At 41.2% G+C, this 19,221-nt stretch overlaps 1 protein-coding gene across 21 annotated transcripts in view; it reads right to left on the minus strand.

The window, feature by feature from the left end:
- Positions 1–19,221, minus strand: part of ZMYM2 (zinc finger MYM-type containing 2) — a 150,278-nt gene that overhangs the window by 84,968 nt on the left and 46,089 nt on the right. For all 21 annotated transcript variants that reach the window (XR_002828421.1, XR_002828418.1, XR_002828417.1 and 18 more), the window contains 3 exons: positions 7,394–7,679; positions 5,391–5,556; positions 4,389–4,601 (listed from right to left, as the gene is read on the minus strand). Coding sequence is in view for 13 of the 21 variants with exons in the window: in XM_014452884.2 (XP_014308370.1) it covers positions 4,389–4,601; positions 5,391–5,556; positions 7,394–7,679 (665 nt within the window). In the remaining 8 variants the exon portion in view is untranslated. The remainder of the gene's footprint in view (positions 1–4,388; positions 4,602–5,390; positions 5,557–7,393; positions 7,680–19,221) is intronic.

A 19,221-nucleotide genomic window follows, 5' to 3' on the forward strand; every position in this document is an offset into this window, starting at 1 on the left:
CACTTTGACCTCTAACTGATTTTTGACATATTATACTTAAACTAGAGGCCTGGTGCACAGATTCGTGCACCGGTGGGGTCCCTCAGGCTGGCCTGCAGGGATCGGGCCAAAACTGGCTCTCCGACATCCCCTGAGGGGTCTCAGATTGCAAGAAGGCTGTTCTGGGTGACACACCACGTAATCGGGCTCCCTCCTCTCTGGTTCCAGTGCGTCACCTGAGAACCACAGCTGCCAAGTGAACACAGCTCGGCAGCTCCTGCATTGAGTATCTGCCCACTGGTGGTCATTGCACGTCATAGCTTCTGGTTGGTCAGTTGGTCGGCCGGTCAGCGAGTCAGCTGGTCGGCCGGTCACTTAGGCTTTTATATATATAGATAGAAGCACACTGCACAAAATTCGTACACGGGTAGGGTCCCTAGGCCTGGTCGGCGATGGTGGCCTTCTTTCTGCCAGCCAGGGCATTCCTCCCCCAGCTGCCAGTTGGGGTATTCCTTCGTTTCATGCCACCCCCTGGTGGTCAGCACATGTCATAGCGAGCGATCGAACTCCCGCGGGGACACTTTGCATGTTAGCCTTTTATATACGTAAGATGCTCAAAGTCACTGATCATCAGAGAGGTACAAATTCAAACGACAGTGAGGTGTCACCTCACACCTGTCAGAATGGCTACCATCAACAAATCGACAAATGACAAGTGCTGGTGAGGATATGGAGAAAGGGGAACACTAGTATACTGCTGGTGGGAATGCAGACTGGTGTAGCCATTATGGAAAACAGTATGGAGTTTCCTCAAAAAATTAAATATGACCCAGTGATCCCACTTCTAGGAATATATCCTAAGAAACCAGTAACACCAATCAGAAAGAATGTATGCTCCCCTATGTTTATAGTAGCACAATTTATAATAGCTAAGGTCTAGAAACAGCCCAAGTGACCCTCAGTGAGAATGGATTAAAAAAGCCATGGGAGAAAACCAAGATGGCAGCATAGGTAAACATTGGAGATTGCTGCCTCGCACAACCACTTCAAAAATACAACTAAAAGACGGAACGGACATCACCCAGAACCACAGGAAGGCTGGCTGAGTGGAAATTCTACAACTAGAAGGAAAGAGAAAAGCATACCAAAACTCAGAGGAGGTACGGTGCGGAACTAAAATACAGAGGTATAGAGGTGCATGCGGAAGGGCTGGCGGCTGAGGACATGGTTGTCTTTGTCTTTTTCAATCGGGAGGGAGTCTCAAACTCTGAGCTCCAGTTCCTGGCGAGTCTCTGGGGACCCAGACTCATATGGGAGAAACTGGACTGTCTGGCATTGGTCGGAACTCGAAGGCAGCTTTCTCTCGGGGGTGCTTGCAGCAATTGCCGGGACACTGAGAAGCAGGGCCTCTGAGGGCAGGACTGAGAGCAGCCATAACTGCTCGCTCCGCCCTGTTGATCCCCTGGGACTCTGCCCCGCCCAAGCCTTGCACGGAGGCTTTTGCATATGAAAGGCCTGGCCCTTTGCAATCTGATAATTACCTAACAAACTGCAGCTGGCCCAAGGCCCCAGGGCAACTTGCATTGCGTCAAAGCTGGCTCCTGCTGGATAGCCTCAGGCAGAGTCTAGATTACCACCTCCTTAGAGATCCAGGAGCCAATGTGCCCCGTGGTCAGAGTGGGACCATGCACATTGCGGCTCCTCAGATCCATAAAGGACACACTAGGGGACAGACTCAGTGAGCACCAAAGCCCCACTGAAGCAAGTCTTGCCCCAGAGGGGTGTCTCCAGCACAGAAGTTCTCCCACTGCAGACACAGCTGATTCTCACAGCCAATTGGCCTGGAGGTCAATCCCTCCCAGTGTTACCTACAACAATCAAGGCTTAACTACAACAAGACTGTGCACAAAGCCCACAAGGGGGTGCACCAAGAATGTCTACCTCAGGTAATTGGGGAGGCTGAGCCACTGGGCCCTATAGGACACTTAGCACAGAAAGCCACTCTATCGACACAGCGAAGCATAAAAAATGCCGAGACAAAGAAACAGACACAAATGACAGACATGGAGGAAAGCAAACTACTGGACATATAGTTCAAAACCACACTTATAAGGTTTTTCAAGAATTTTCTAGAAACCGCCGACAAACTTAATGAGACCCTCAAGAAATCTAATGAGACCCTCAAGGTTGTGATAAAGGACCAACTAGAAATTAAGCATACACTGACTGAAATAAAGAATATTATACAGACTCCCAACAGCAGACCAGAGGATCGCAAGAATCAAGTCAAAGATTTGAAATACGAAGAAGCAAAAAACACCCAACCGGAAAAGCAAAATGAAAAAAGAATCCAAAAATACAAAGACAGTGTAAGGAGCCTCTGGGACAGCTTCAAACATACCAACATCCGAATTATAGGGGTGCCAGAAGATGAGAGAGAGCAAGATATTGAAAACCTATTTGAAGAAATAATGACAGAAAACTTCCCCTACCTGGTGAAAGGAATAGACTTCCAAGTCCAGGAAGCGCATAGAACCCCAAACAAAAGGAATCCAAAGAGGACCACACCAAGACACATCATAATTAAAATGCCAAGAGCAAAAGACAAAGAGAGACTCTTAAAAGCAGCAAGAGAAAGAAACTCAGTTACCTACAAGGGAGTACCCATACGACTGTCAGCTGATTTCTCCACAGAAACTTTGCAGGCCAGAAGGGAGTGGCAAGAAATATTCAAAGTGATGAATGCCAAGAACCTACAACCAAGATTACTTTATCCAGCAAAGCTATCATTCAGAATTGAAGGTCAGATAAAGAGCTTCACAGATAAGAAAAAGCTAAAGGAGTTCATCACCACCAAACCACTATTATATGAAATGCTGAAAGGTATCCTTTAAGAAGAGGAAGAAGAAGAAAAAGGTACAGATACAAATTATGAGCAACAAATACACATCTATCAACAAGTGAATCTAAAAATCAAGTGAATAAATAATCTGATGAACAGAATAAAGTGGTGATTATAATAGAATCAGTGGCATAGAAAGGGAGTAGACTGCCTATTCTTGGGGGGAATGGGGTATGGGGGATGCGGGAAGAGACTGAACAAAAATCATGCACCTATGGATGAGGACAGTGGGGGGGGTGGGGGGTGAGGGCAGGGGGGGGGTGGGAACCGGATGGAGGGGCGCTATGGGGGGAAAAAGAGGAACAACTGTAATAATCTGAACAATAAAGATTTAATTAAAAAAAATAAAAATAAAAAAATTAAAAAGCCATGGAACTTTTATGCCATGGAATCCTATGCAGCAATAAAAAAGAAGGATCTCTTACTCTTTGAGATAGCATGGAGGGACCTGGAGAGTATTATGCTCAGCTAAATATCCCAGTAAGAGAAAGACAAGTATCACATTATCTCACTCATATGTGGAATCTAGTGAACAAAATAAGCTGATAAACAAAATTGATCCACCAACCAAAAAGCAATAGAACAGACTGCAGAATCTCAGAGGGAATGTGGGGGCAGGGTGTGGGGGAAGTGATCAACCGAAGAACTTGTATGCATATACTGTATGTATAACTCATGGACACAGACAATTGGTGGTGAAGGCCGGAGGCGGGGGAGGGTTGGTCCTAGAAGGGGCCAATGGGGAAAAAAGGGGACATATGCAATACTTACAAAGCTAATGATTTTTTTTTTAAATTAACATTAAAACTGAAAATTAAATGAGATGATCAGTCCTAAACTAAGCTTTAACAATGTGAAAAATCATATTTGCTCCCTGGCCAATGTCTTTCGATGGTTAGTGGCAGCCTGCACTCCTAATAGTCAAGGGTTCGATTCTCAGTCAAGAACATATACCTCCATTGCAGGTTCACTTCCTGCTCTCCAATCAAGTGTGAGAGTGAGTCAAGCAGTCAATGTGTCTCTCACATAGATGTTTCTCTCTTTCTCTCTCCTGCTCCCTCCCTCCCTTCTACTCTCTCTGAAAAGCAATGGAAAAAATGTTCTCAGTAAGGATTCAAAAAAGAGAGAAATCATATTTGCAACCACCCAAAAGAAAATTCAAAAGAGGAATCATGCCCCAGCCAGAAGGTTCAGTTGACTGAAGGACCATCCGGTACACCAGAAAGGCTGCAGGTTTGATCCCTGACTGGGGTGCATACAGGAGGCAACCAATCTTCCTTCCTTCCTTCCTTCATCTTCCTTCCTCCTTTCCTTTTATAGTATTTATTTGAGACAGATCTTTTCCAAGATGTGAAGACAATAATGGAATGAGATTCCAAGAAAAATCTGGTTAATAAATGCTATTAGAGAAAACAATTAGAGCCATTTACAACACATTCAGAAGAATGGCGGGGGTTTTTTGTGTGTTTTTTTTAGAGTGGTGGGTTTTGATCAGATTAAGAATTACCTGTTTGTATTCAATGACACAACTTTGGCAGCAAAATCTCTTTTGCTGACCATCAATCACCAGGACATTGTTTCCAGCACCTTTGCTGGGCAGGTACTCTCCACACTGTTCACAGCAATTCATTATCAGACCATTGGCCATTCTGTATCTATTAAAGCAGTGGTCACTACACAGCTTATGAGTCATATTTTTAAAGCTAACTTCATGGCGAATCTAAAAGAAAAACAACAAACAAAATTTTATAAAGCAAATGATTATGACAAGTAGCCAAATAACAAGGTACTCCCATTGAAAAAAAATGCCTCATTAATGTTTTAGTGAAAAGCTTGTTTAAGCAAAAACGAAATATAACACATATTTCATTATTCCTTGAATCATTTTTATACACCCAAGGAATACATGTATGGTATGGAGAGGACCACCAGTGACATAACTACAAAGTTCTCTAGAAGTATCTAAAAATAATACAAAACAACCCAGTTTGAATATTGCTGTTATAAAACTTCTAAAACAAAGAGACTGGAAATCTTCAGATAAATCCAAAAGGATCTATAAATAAGTGCACTACTTTAGAAAAAGGAGGAGAGAGAACCATTATTACAAATCACTCAAATGAGGTATGTTCACACAAATTTCTTTTTTTAATTAAATGCCAACACTTTAATACCATATTAACAATGTTAAGTTACCAAACTTTATTTGTTCTACTTCTTAAGCAAGATTGTTGCCTTACTTATTTAGTCAGCCTATTGATTTAAACATGGTGGTTTTGTCTGTGAGTTCTCCCAACCTCAGGAAAAAAGTCAATTCATATTATATTTTAATTTTTCCTAAATTATTCTCACTAGGGGAAAATCCGATTACATAATGGGATACTCATCAGATCAATTTTTATATACCCTCACTTTTAAGGTATACATTAATGAAAGATAATAACTGCTATATAAACTTAAAAATATTTCCAAAAGTTAAAATCAAGTGATAAAGCACAAAAGTACAAACCTCTGTTAGTTTACCACAAATTGTACATCTTGATTTATTTAGAGCTCCTTTGGTAGGATTCTGTTTGTCTTCATAGAGAGACAGACAAGACGTACTACAGAATTCCTGGAAGGACTCACTTGAGTCCACTTGAGCAACGATGGTTCCTTTCATTGTAGTTATATCTCTGAAAATAAGAGGAACAACTTAAAGTAAAATTCTATTTTTAAAAATAATCAAACAGCCCTAGCCAGTTTTTCACAGTGATTAGAGCGTTGGCCTGAGGACTGAAGAATCATGTGCTCGATTCTGGTCATGGGCACGTACCTCCATTGCAGGATTAATCCTGCCCCGGGAAGCAACCAACTATGTGTCGCTCATATCCATGTTTCTCTTGTCTCTCTCCTTCCCTTCTACTCTCTAAAAAAAAATCAATGGAAAAAATACATTTGGTGCCCGGGCGGCATTGCTCAGTGGTTGAGCGTCGTCAACCTATGAATCACCGGGGGGTCAGGATTCAATTCCCAGTGAGGGCACATGCCTGGGTTGCGGGCTCAATTTCCAGTATGGGGGTGTGCAGAAGGCAGTCAATCAAGGCTTTCAGATATTGGTAACATTTTAAAAAGCAAAATGGCTGTTATTATTTATATAGAGTTTAATGTCAAGGCCCAATTTATTGAGTTATAATAAATTTACAATACCTATTCAATTCCCCTCACTTGGGATAAGTATAAAGCATGAGATATCTAGGTCACAGGAACATAATAAAAATAACCCCACCTACCATTCTATACAGCTCTCTAATTGTAATTAGAAATGTTAGGAAATGAGTCCTAACCGGTTTGGCTGAAAGGATAGAGTGCCGGCCTTCAGACTGAAGGGTCCCAGGTTCAATTCCATTCAAGGGCACATACCCAGGTTGCAGGCTCGATCCCCAGTAGGGGGCATGCAGGAGGCAGCCAATCAATGATTCTCTCTCATCATTGATGTTTCTCTCCCTCATTCTCCCTAAAAATTAATAAAAACCTATTTTTTTTTAAATGTTAGGAAATGACAATCCTGATAACCACTGAAGTTTTCCTTCAATTCTCAATTTCAAGATCCTATACTACAGCATGTAAGTCTTTTATTACTACTGTAAAGCAATCTAAAAAGTGTATAACAATTATCCCAATATTTGACTTTATTAAACTTGCATGGAGCAATAAGACTTTTCCAAAATTCTAAGATCAAAAATATCTTCCCAAATTTGGGCTGCTCCAAGACATGGTACAAGAAAATCCACCTGGTTTGACCTTGCATATCTCACTTATTTTTAACTAGTGAAGGCAGATTGAAAAATTGGCAGAAGAGAGCATCCTATCTCTCCAATGCCGTCAGAAAACTGGTATCTGAACCTTGAAACAGTGACTATTCTAATGAGTTAATGTTCAAAACACACATAAATACATACCTATTTTAATACAGGACTAACCATATATAAACTGCCTAATAATTATATCTAATTAATAATATAAATGGATATTTTTACAAATTCAAGGAGTCAATGAAGATTACAGACAAAATTAACTATCAGATCTACACCAAACTCTATAAAATAGAAAGCCTTTTAATCATAAGCTACCTGGGCTTGATAAAGAACCCTCTAAATCAGTGGTTCCCAACCTTCTGGCCCTTTAAATACAGTTCCTCATGTTGTGACCCAACCATAAAATTATTTTCGTTGCTACTTCATAACTGTAATGTTGCTACTGTTATGAACCGTAATGTAAATATCTGATATGCAGGATGGTCTTTGGCGACCCCTGTGAAAGGGTCGTTCTACCGCCAAAGGGGTCGTGACCCACGGGTTGAGAACCGCTGCTCTAAATCATTACAAATTTCAGTTTAGCTTTAAGATTCAATCAACTTGCTTAACAATTTTGAAAATAGAATAATTCATCTCTAAGACTTAAACAGTTTTCCTAAAATTTTATACCACCGATATTCAACTATATGGAATTATGTTTAAAAGTAAACCTTACTTTTTACACATAACACACAGTTTCTTTGGAGCAGGCTTGTGAGAGAAGGAGGAAAGGCAGGTGGTAGAACAAAAGAGGTGAGCAGATCCTTTTCGTTGATAAGCTGTCTGTCCCTTTTGTAAAGGTTTTTTGCAGTTTGCACAAGTGACTTTAACTGGTTTGGTGGGTTGCTGTTGGGCAGAAGGCTGGAAAATCTGTTTAGGAAGCGAGGCCACTGGTGATAAAGAATCCACCCCTGGCTGTTTCTGATTTCGAGGAAATGAAGCTGATTGGGAAATCCAAGAATCTTAAAAAAAAAAATGCACAAGAAAGAGCAATGAAATAGGTATTTACACACACTGAAATGTGTATCAGAGAAACAGTTTTAACTTCTCATTTTGTACAAGTATAAGACATTAATAAGGCAGCAGCATAGCAGAGAGGTAATAAGCACATGTTTTGGATAAGAATGGCTGATTGAGGCCTGGCAGGAGTTGCTCAGTGGTTAGAGCGTCGGCCAGCACACAGGAGGGTCTCGGGTCTGATTCCCAGTCAAGGGCACATACCTGGGTTGCAAGTCTCATCCCTGCACTCCCCCCTCCCCCACTCAGTGGGAGGCAACCAATTGATGTGTCTCTGTCACATCAACGTTTCTCTCTCTCTCTCTCTATCTCTATCTCTATCTCTATCTCTATCTCTATCTCTATCTCTCACTTTCTCTCTCCTTCCCTCACCTCTCGCCCCAACCTTCATTCTCTCTAAAAATTAATATCCTCACTCCTCAGGTGAGGATAAAAAAATTTTAAATGACTAGTTGACATTCAGGTTCCATCACTTACCAGACCTCGAAGTTACTTAAACTCTATGCCTAACTCTTCTCTAAGCTGGAAATGGTACCAAAATGATATGAATGCTAACATAAAATGAAAAAACCATGACTAGCATATAGGAAGCACTAAAAATATTAGCCTTTCGTTCTTTTTTTTTTAAAATATATTTTATTGATTTCCCACAGAGAGGAAGGGAGAGGGATAGAGAACATCAATGAGAGAGAAACACTGATCAGCTGCCTCCTGCACACCCCCCACTGGGGATGTGCCCACAACCAAGGTACGTGCCCTTGACCGGAATCGAACCTGGGACCCCTCAGTCCACAGGCCGACGCTCTATCCACTGAGCCAAACCGGTTATGGCTAGCCTTTAGTTCTTAAACAGGAAGAACTAATTTGCAGAGTATTAAATAAGCAAGGAACACATACATCAACACAAAAGTACAATAAAATCTTGATCAACCAGAATCATTGACAAATATAATACAGGTATGTTTATATATGATTATATTCAAAACATCTTTTTAAGAACAGTGTTTCCATACATACATTCAGTTTCATGGCCTCTAAATATTCCACATAATAGCAAATAAAATTAAAGTGTTACACAGACATGACATTAAGTCAACATATATATAGTAACCAATCCAACATATTGCTCTACACTGCTAACAGTTCAGCATATCACAGCATTGAAGGTACATGTCTCATTAACACTGGAGTGCAGGTATTCATCTGTCCATCTTTAATAGTGAGCTGCTTTGGCACTTAGCTGCAGTCTGCAGCTTCTGCATAGTTATAGTACCGCAGACCTCTCATGACACTACCAACAGCATAAACTTGTTTTCATTATGAAACGTTTTCAGGCCACCACTTCTAATTTCCACTACTTTGATATCTTATAACTTTTTTCATTTCTAGTTTCTTCTACATTTTGAACTCCCATACATAAAAGCTGAACTTCCAATGATAAACCATTACTTTCCTTCCATAGCAAGTACAAATATAGCCAAAACTCAGGGAAACTAATTTTTTTTATATAAAAAAGAGGGAGAAAGTCTTCTTTTACACACACACACACACACACACACACACACACACACTAGAGGCCTGGTGCACAAATTCGTGTACCAGTGGGGTCCCTCGGCCTGGCCTGTGGGATCAGGCCAAAACCGATTCTCCAACATCCGAGAGGCCCCGGATTGTGAGAGGGCACAGGCCAGGCCAAGGGACCCCACCGGTGCATGATCAGGGCCGGGGAGGGATGAGGGAGGTTGGTCAGCCAGCTGGAGAGGGACCCTGGGAGGACTCCAGGGCGTGTCTGGCCCATCTAGCTCAGTCCCAATCGGCCAGACCCCAGCAGCATGCTAACCTACTGGTTGGAGCATCTGCCCCCTGGTGGTCAGAGCATGTCATAGCGACTGCTCAACCAGTCAACTGTCTGCCCCCTGGTGGTCAGTGCACGTCACAGCGAGCAGTTGAGTGGCCTTAGCATATCATTAGCATATTACACTTTGATTAGTTGAACGGCTGACCGGTCGACCGGACACTTAGCGTATTAGGCTTTTATTACATAGGATATGTAGGGAGAGAGAGAGATTGATTGATTTCAGAGAGGAAGGGAAACATCAGTAATGAGTCCTAACCAGTTTGGCTCGATGGATAGAGTGTCGACCTGTGGACTGTCCCATCAAGGACATATACCTCAGTTGCAGGTTCGATCCCCCACCCCAATCAGGGGTGCGTACAAGAGGCAACCAATTGATGTGTCTGTCTCACATCAATGTTTCTCTCTCTGTGTCTCTCCCTCTCCCTTCCACTCTCTCTAAAAATTAATGGAAAAATATCCTCAGGTGAGGATTAACAAAACAAACAAAAAAAGGAAACATCAGTGATGAAAGAGAATCATTAACTGGCTGCCTCATGCACACCCCCTATTAGAGCCCAAAACCCAGGAATGGACCCTGACAGGGAATTGAAACGAGACCTCCTGGTTCATAGGTAGAAACTCAATCACTGAGCCACACCTATGGGGCAGGGAAACTTCTTTACTACAAAAACCTAAAGAAGAGACCACGCTCTCTGGGGCAGGGAGAGACTACCACCTTTGCGGCACTCCCAGGACTGCGGGACTCGGCACGGAGCCCATGCCATCTTGAAGGGGAGAGCGGCCTCTTCTAGGAACTCATCAGCACCACCACCCAGACAGGCCTGGGATACTGCCCGCGACCCAGCAGCCACTCCAACCAAAATCTTGCTGCCCACCCGCAGACTCGCAGACCCTGGGATCTCCACCTCCAAAGGAGCACCACACCCGCAGCAGTAAGTGCAGCCACCCCTTCCCAGCAGCAGACCTCCAACATCGCATTCGCGCATCTCCAGCACGCAGGTCTCCAAGGCATACCACTCCATAGACTTCTCTTGGGAGTCACTGTAAGCCCCAACTGGGTGTGATTTTTGTACAGACACAGGCGCACTGCCCCCCAGTAGAAACTCTGAATTCCCTCTGCCTGATTAACTGCCCACACACACCGAGCTGCGCAACTTAAGCGCCAGGGCCCTTCAGCGCCAGGGTCCCTCAGAGTGCGTCAGAGCTCAGCGCCCGGCAAAGGCACAGCCACAGTTGCTCACTCCCCCTGAGCCCATCTATCCACAGGGCACTTTGGGAAGCCGCAGTGAGCCTCCGCTGGGTCCGATCTTGGACAGATAGGGACGCACTCCCCTGGGCAGTAGAAATTCTGAATTCACCCATCCGGGATACCGGCCCAAAGACGCCTCGATTAAGCATGCCAGGGCCCTTTAGAGTGCTTCAGTGCGCCTGCGCTAGCAAACTCACTGCGGGTGCTCCTGTGTACCAGCACCGGGAATGCGCGCCTATCCACCACAGGTACATCAGCAAAAACTGAGTTTCCCCACCCCACAGCTGCAGAACTCTGGACACTACAGTTGCATGCTTTTCCAACGTGCAGGTCTCCCAAGACGACCTCTCCACAGGCAGCCCTGGGGCCTCACTGTGAGCCCCGCTGGACATGTACTTAAACAAACAGGGGTGCATTTCTGGGCTGTAGAAACGCTGGATTCCCTCTTCTGGGATACCTGCCCACAGACACTGCAATCCAGTGGCTTCAGAGCCAGGGCCCTTCAGAGTGTGTCAGTACACCCTGCAGGCATAAACACACCACAGGTGCCCCTGTAAACTGCCGCTGGGATTGCGTGTATCCAACCACGAAGGCAGCAGCAAAAGCTGAGTCTGCCCACCCCACAACTACAGAACTCTGGAAACCACAGTCACGCCTTTCCAGAACACAAGCCTCCTGAGCCCCACCACCCCAACAGACAGCTCCTGGGTGCCACTGTGAGTCCCCGCTGGGCACGCGTGATTTTAATCAAGGGCACAAGACAGCAAAAATTGGGACACCCCCTCCACGGCTGCTGACTTCTAGACACCTCAGTTGCACCTTTCCACCTCACAGGCCTACATCAAGAAAACCCAAATAGCTCAAGTAGGGAGCTACTCTAGACTACCAAGCCCAGGAGACCCGAGAGGTCACACCAGTAGCACCATACCCAAAAGAAACCGGGTAGCAAAGCAATCAGAGCTATAGTTAAAACATTACTGCAAAACATGGGAAGACAAAAAAGCAATCCACAAAGGAAAGAAAAAGAGGAGTCACCAGAAAGGGAGTTAAATGAAATTGAGGCTACTAACTTATCAGAGAAAGAATTCAGAGTAATGGTTATAAGGATGCTCAAACGGCTGGATGACAAATGCACACAACTCAATGAGAATTATAAGGAGCTGAATGAGACTGTCACCAACATGAAAAGGAACCAAGAGGAAATGAAGAACGACGTAGCTGCAATAAAGAACACAATGAAAGGCTTAAACAGCAGACTAGAAGAGGCTGAGGACCGTATCAGCGAATTAGAAGACAAGGTAGGAAAAAACACACAAACACAAGAGCAACTGGAAAAAAAACTTAAAAAGCAAGAGGAGAGCCTAAGGGAGCTTTGGGACAACGCAAATGAAACAACATTCGCTTAATAGGGGTACCAGAAGGAGAGGAGGAGAAGCAAGGAATAGAAAACTTGTTTGAAGAAATAATGACAGAAAACTTCCCTGATACTGGCAAGAAAAAAACTACACAAGTCCAAGAAGCACATAGAGTGCCAAACAAGATGAACCCCAAAAGAACAACACCAAGACACATCATAATTAAATTGGCAAACACCAACAACAAAGTAAGAATCTTAAAGGCTGCCAGAGAGAGACAGAAAGTTACCTACAAGGGATCTCCTATTAGAATATCAGCTGACTTCTCAACAGAAACACACCAGGCAAGAAGGGAATGGAATGAAATATACAAAGTGATGCAAAGCAAGGGAATGAATCCAAGAATACTATACCTAGCAAGGCTTTCATTCAAAATTGAAGGTGGAATCAGGAGCTTCACATACAAAAAAGGGCTAAGAGAGTTTATTACCACCAAGCCAGCAATGCAAGAAATGCTAAAGGGACTGCTGTAAAAAGAAGAAACAGAAAGTCAAGAAGAAACACAAACAATAAGAATAAAAATGACCACAAACAAGTACTTTTTAAAAATAACATTAAGTGTAAATGGATTAAATGATCCAATCAAAAGACACCGGGTAGCTGAATGGATAAGAAAACATGACCCATATATTTGCTGTCTACAAGAGACCCACCTCAGAACAAAGGATTCACACAGACTGAGAGTGAAGGGACGAAAAAAAAATTTTTCAGGCAAATGGAAATGAGAAAAAAGCTGGGGTTGCGATACTTGTAGCTGACAAAATAGACCTCAAAGTAAACACGAGATAAGGAAGGCCACTACATAATACTAAAGGGAGCAATTCAACAAGAAGATATAACTCTGGTAAACATATATGCACCCAATACAGGAGCACCCAAATACATAAAACAACTTCTGGAAGATATCAAGGGAGAAATTGATAGCAATACAGTAATAGTAGGGGACTTTAATACCCCACTGACACCACTGGATAAATCCTCTAAACAAAAAATCAGCAAAGAAACAGCAATTCTAAATGACTCACTAGATCAGATGGACTTCATTGACATCTTCAGAAAATTTCACCCCAAAGCTACAGAATATATATTCTTCTCCAGTGCACATGGGACATTTTCAAAGATAGACCATATCTTAGGACACAGGCAAAGTCTCTTCAAATTCAAGAGAATAGAAATCATAACAAGCATCTTCTCAGATCACAATGGCATAAAACCAGAAATCAACTACAATAAAAAAACACTTGGAGAAAAAAACACTTGGAGGCTAAATAGCATGCTATTAAACAATGGATGAGTTACCAGAGAGATCAAAGAAGAAATAAAAACCATCCTGGAAACAAATGACAATAAAAACAGAACAATCCAAAATCTATGGGACACAACGAAAGCAGTCCTGAGAGGGAAGTTCATAGCTCTACAGGCCTACCTCAAAAAACAAGAAAAAGTGGTAATAAATGATCTAACCCTACAACTCAAAGAGTTAGAAAGAGAGCAACAAGAAAACCCCAGAGTGAGCAGAAGGAAGGAGATAATAAAGATTAGAACAGAAATAAATGACATAGAGACCAAAAAAACAATACAAAAGATCAATGAAACCAAGAGCTGGTTCTTTGAAAGGATTAACAAGACTGATGAACCTCTCGCCAGGCTCACAAAGAAACAAAGAGAAAGAACCCAAATAAACAAAATCAGGAATGAAAGAGGTGAAGTAACAAAAGACCCTACTGATATACAAAGGACTGTCAAAAATTACTACGAACAACTCTACTCCAACGAACTGGACAACCTCGATGAAATAGAGACATTCCTAGAAAAATACAAGCTTCCAATACTCAATCAGGAAGAATCAAAAAACCTGAATAGGCCAATAACTACTGATGAAATTGAAAGAGTAATCAAAAAGCTTCCAGCAAACAAAAGCCCTGGACCAGATGGCTTCACAGGGGAGTTTTACCAAACATTCAAAGAAGAACTAAAGCCAATCCTTCTCAGACTATTCCAAAAAATTCAAGAGGAAGGCACACTTCCAAGCTCTTTCTATGAAGCCAGCATTACCCTAATTCCAAAACCAGATAAAGACACCACAAAGAAAGAGAATTACAGGCCAATATTCCTGATGAACATAGATGCTAAAATCCTCAACAAAATTCTAGCAAATCAGATCCAGCATTACATCAGAAAGATCATACACCATGACCAAGTGGGATTTATTCCAGGAATGCAAGGCTGGTACAATATCCACAAATCAATAAACGTGATACATCATATAAACAAGCTGAGAGACAAAAATCACATAATCATATCAACTGATGCAGAAAAGGCATTTGACAAAGTCCAACACGCTTTCTTGATAAAAACTCTCAGCAAAGTGGGAATAGAGGGATCATACCTCAACATAATAAAAGCCATATATGAAAAACCTACAGCCAACATCATACTCAATGGGCAAAAACTAAAACCATTTCCCTTAAGAACAGAAACCAGACAGGGATGCCCACTTTCACCACTCCTGTTCGACATAGTACTGGAAGTGCTAGCCAAAGCAATCAGACAAGAAGAAATAAAAGGCATCCAAATTGGAAAAGAAGGAGTAAAATTGTCATTATTCGCAGATGACATGATACTGTACTTAGAAAACCCTAAAGACTCCATCAAAAAATTAATAGACCTAATAAATGAATTTGGCAATGTAGCAGGATACAAAATTAACGCCAAGAAATCTATGGCATTATTATACGCCAATAGTGAACTTACAGAAAAAGAAATTTAAAGAACAATCTCATTTGCCATTGCACCAAAAAAATTAAGATACCTAGGAATAAACTTAACTAAGGAGGTAAAAGATCTCTACCCAGAAAACTACAGGACATTGAAAAAAGAGATAGAGGAAGACATAAACAGATGGAAGAACATACCATGTTCATGGATTGGTAGAATCAACATCATCAAAATGTCCATACTACACAAAGCAATCTATAGATTCAATGCACTCCCCATTAAAATACCAACAGCATATTTCACAGATCTAGAAAGAACTCTCCAAAAATTCATCTGGAATAAAAAAAAAAAAAAAACCCTAATAGCTGCTGGGATCCTGAGAAAGAAGAACAAAGTAGGAGAGATCTCAATACCAGATATCAAGCTGTATTACAAAGCCACTGTTCTCAACACTGCCTGGTACTGGCACAAGAACAGACATATAGACCAATGGAATAGAATAGAGAACCCAGAAATCGATCCAGACCACTATGCTCAATTAATATTTGACAAAGGAGGCAAGAACATACAATAAAGTCAAGACAGTCTCTTCAATAAATGGTGCTGGGAAATTTGGTCAGACACATGCAAAAAAATGAAACCAGACCACCAACTTACACCATACACAAAAATAAACTCAAAATGGATAAAGGGCTTAAACGTAAGACGGGAAACCATAAAAATATTAGAGGAATCCACAGGTAGAAAAATCTCAGATATATGCCGAAGGAATTTCTTCACTGACACAGCTCCTAGGGCAATGGAAACTAAAGAGAAAATAAACAAATGGGACTATATCAAAATAAAAAGCTTATACACAGCAAAAGAAACCATCAACAAAACAAGAAAACCAACTGCATGGGAGAACATATTTGCCAATGATATCTCTGATAAAGGTTTAATCTCCAACATTTACAAAGAACTCATACAACTTAACAAAAGGAAGATAAACAACCCAATCAAAAAATGTGCAACGGATCTAAATAGACACTTTTTGAAAGAGGACATACATAAGGCTGAGAGACATATGAAAACATGCTCAAAGTCACTAATCATCCGAGAGATGCAAATCAAAATGACAATGAGGTACCATCTCACACCTGTCAGAATGGCAATCATCAACAAATCAACAAATGACAAATGCTGGCAAGGATGTGGAGAAAAAGGAACCCTCGTTCACTGCTGGTGGGAATGCAAACTGGTGCAGCCACTGTGGAGAACAGTATGGAGTTTCCTCATAAAATTAAAAATGGAACTTCCATTTGACCCAGTGATCCCACTTCTAGGAATATATCCCAAGAAACCAGAAACACCAATCAGAAAGGATATATGCATCCCTATGTTCATAGCAGCACAATTTACAATAGCTAAGATTTGGAATCAGCAGATGAATGGAATAAAAAACTTTGGCACATCTACACAATGGAATACTATGCTGCTGTAAAAAGGAAGGAACTCCTACCATTTGCAACAGCATGGATGGAGCTGGAGAGCATTATGCTAAGTGAAATAAGTCAGTCAGGGAAAGATAAATATCACATGCTCTCACTCATTTGTGGATTATAATGAACAACATAAATTGATGAACAAAAACAGGTGTAGAGACAGAGAAGCATCGATCAGATGCTCAAAACTCAGAGGGAAGGTAGGGGAGGATGGGGGTTAGGGGGAGAGATCAACCAAAGGACTTGTATGCATGCATATAAGCATAAACGATGGATGTGGACAACAGGGGGTGAGGGTGAGGGCAGGATTGGGGGGATGAGAGGACATTGCGGGGATAAGGACACATTTGTAATATCTTAATCAATAAAGGAAAAAGAAAATAAAAAAACTAAAGAAGGCTATTTCACATTGCTGACCCAGTCCACAACCTAATGGTTTCAACAGGCTGCAATACACTGCTATTCAAATCTTACTTTACTCCACAATTCCCCCCACCAAAAAACATACATACTTTATACGAAGAATAAATAGAGTTCTTTCTGGATCCTGTTATTCTGCTATCATCAGGGTAACTGAACAGTTTTAATAAATGGATAACAATAATATTGAAGACAAAGAAATAAATCACTGAAAGAAATGGCAATTCTACCTTCTGAGAGGCCTTCAAACAAAAACTATATTTGAACATATGCTAGAAGGAATAGCTTTTTGCAACACAAATTCTGACTCCCTACAAATTTTCAATTTGTAGTCTTATCATTTCCATATATACTTAAAGGAATCTATTTAAACTTAAGGCATCTATTAACTTGATTTTAAAAACCTGGTGCTTTTATTTCAATTTAGTTTTAGGCCCTACATAAATAATGTAATGGCTCCCTTTAACTATATTTCAGCTCTTACATTTCCGCTATTTTCAAATTTCACCTCCTCCAACACCAAAAAACTTTTAGGACTAGAAGGTACCTAATCATTTCAAATCATGGGACAGCAGTTTAATCAGTCTGAGAGCCAAAATTTTACAACTCTCTATCACGAATAAAAACAGCAAATAAACACAAGAGCTGATTCATAAATTCAAGAGCAGGTATATGTTTAGTTTTTCTCATGAGTACTTTACATTGCCTTGTGTAACAGTTTGAGTAAAGAGGAACACAACTCTTACAATATGTCCCTTTAACCAGCAATATTCCTAAAGCAATACGTATCACAGATACATTAATAAGAATATTCTTAAGAGCTATTTACATAGTAAAACTTGGACCCGAGCTAAATAGAGAATTAACAAAATCAAACATATACTTGACATAGTCAAAAGTTCAAGATTTATTACTAGGTATTCAAAGGAGTAGTATACGAGGGGAGAGTTTGCAAAACTATACCTATACTATGATCTCAGATTAGAATTAAATATACCATTCTCAATGGTGAGAATGTTTTTTCTTTCTCATACTCATATTTTTATACATTTATAATTACAAGAGACAAAATAGCCAATTTAAAACTAGTTGAACATCATCATTTCTTAAACTTTTATGTGAGCTGGAAGGTTACAATAAAAGACGCTCTAACATACAACTGGTAGTAGTATAAATTGACAAGAACTTTCCAGAAGGCAGTATGACAATATATTTCTGCAACTTAAAAATGCCCTACAAATATAAGCGCGCGCGCACACGCGCACACACACACACACACACACACACACACACACCGTGTCAAGGGTCTTCGAAAGCATGAAAATGTGTCAAAACTGAATAATACGAAACACATTTCTTTCAAAATCTCTATAAACCAGACACTATTTTAGACCATAAATCTTTAGGGAGACAGGACAATACACTCCAAAGAAATAATCAGAAATTTGAACAGAGATGTTAATGATATACCTATAATAGCAAATATGGGAAAAGTCAAGTATGGGAATGATATATTCATACCCAATCATTATGCAGACATTAAAACTGTTTTTATATGTTAATGGTTTGAGAAAATACAATGTAATAACAAATGGGAGGAAAACTGGAATCAAAATTATACAGAGTTGCATTTCAACCAGGTTAAAAAACACAAAGGAAAAAGACTGAAAGACATCCACTGAGAGCATGACCCTTTAGTTATTAAGACTACAGGGGACTTTTTCCCTCATTTTTTAATTACAAATTTTTCAAACATTCTCTAATAATTAGACATTACTATTGTAACCAAAAAAAAAAAAAAAGAATATAAAAGAAATATGACTAGCATTTCATAGAGTACTAGAGGCCCAGTGCACAAATTCATGCACCAGTGGGGTCCCTCGGGCTGGCCTGCAGGATCGGGCCTAAACCAGCTCTCTGACATTCCCCAAGGGGTCCTGGATTGTGAGAGAGTGCCAGGCCAGGCCTAGGGACCCCACCAGTGCACAAATGGGGCCGGGTAGGGATGCGGGAGGTTGGCCAGCCAGGAAGGAACCACAGGAGGATTCCAGGGTGTGTCTGGCCCATCTCGCTCAGTCCCAATTGGCCGGACCTCAGCAGCAAGCTAACCTATCGGTCAGAGCGTCTGCCCCCTGGTGGTCAGTGCACGTCATAGCGAGCAGTTGAGCAGCCTTAGCATATCATTAGCATATTATGCTTTGATTGGTTGAACGGCTGACCGGACGACTGGACACTTAGCATATTAGGCTTTTATTATATAGGATTCTACACGGCCTAAGTTTTAATCATTTCTTGTTATTGTACACAATTCCTAGGCTGACAAAGTTGCTAATGAGCCTAAAA

This window comes from Myotis lucifugus, unplaced genomic scaffold (assembly GCF_000147115.1).
Source record: "Myotis lucifugus unplaced genomic scaffold, Myoluc2.0 scaffold_19, whole genome shotgun sequence".
NCBI classification, from domain to species: domain Eukaryota; kingdom Metazoa; phylum Chordata; class Mammalia; order Chiroptera; family Vespertilionidae; genus Myotis; species Myotis lucifugus.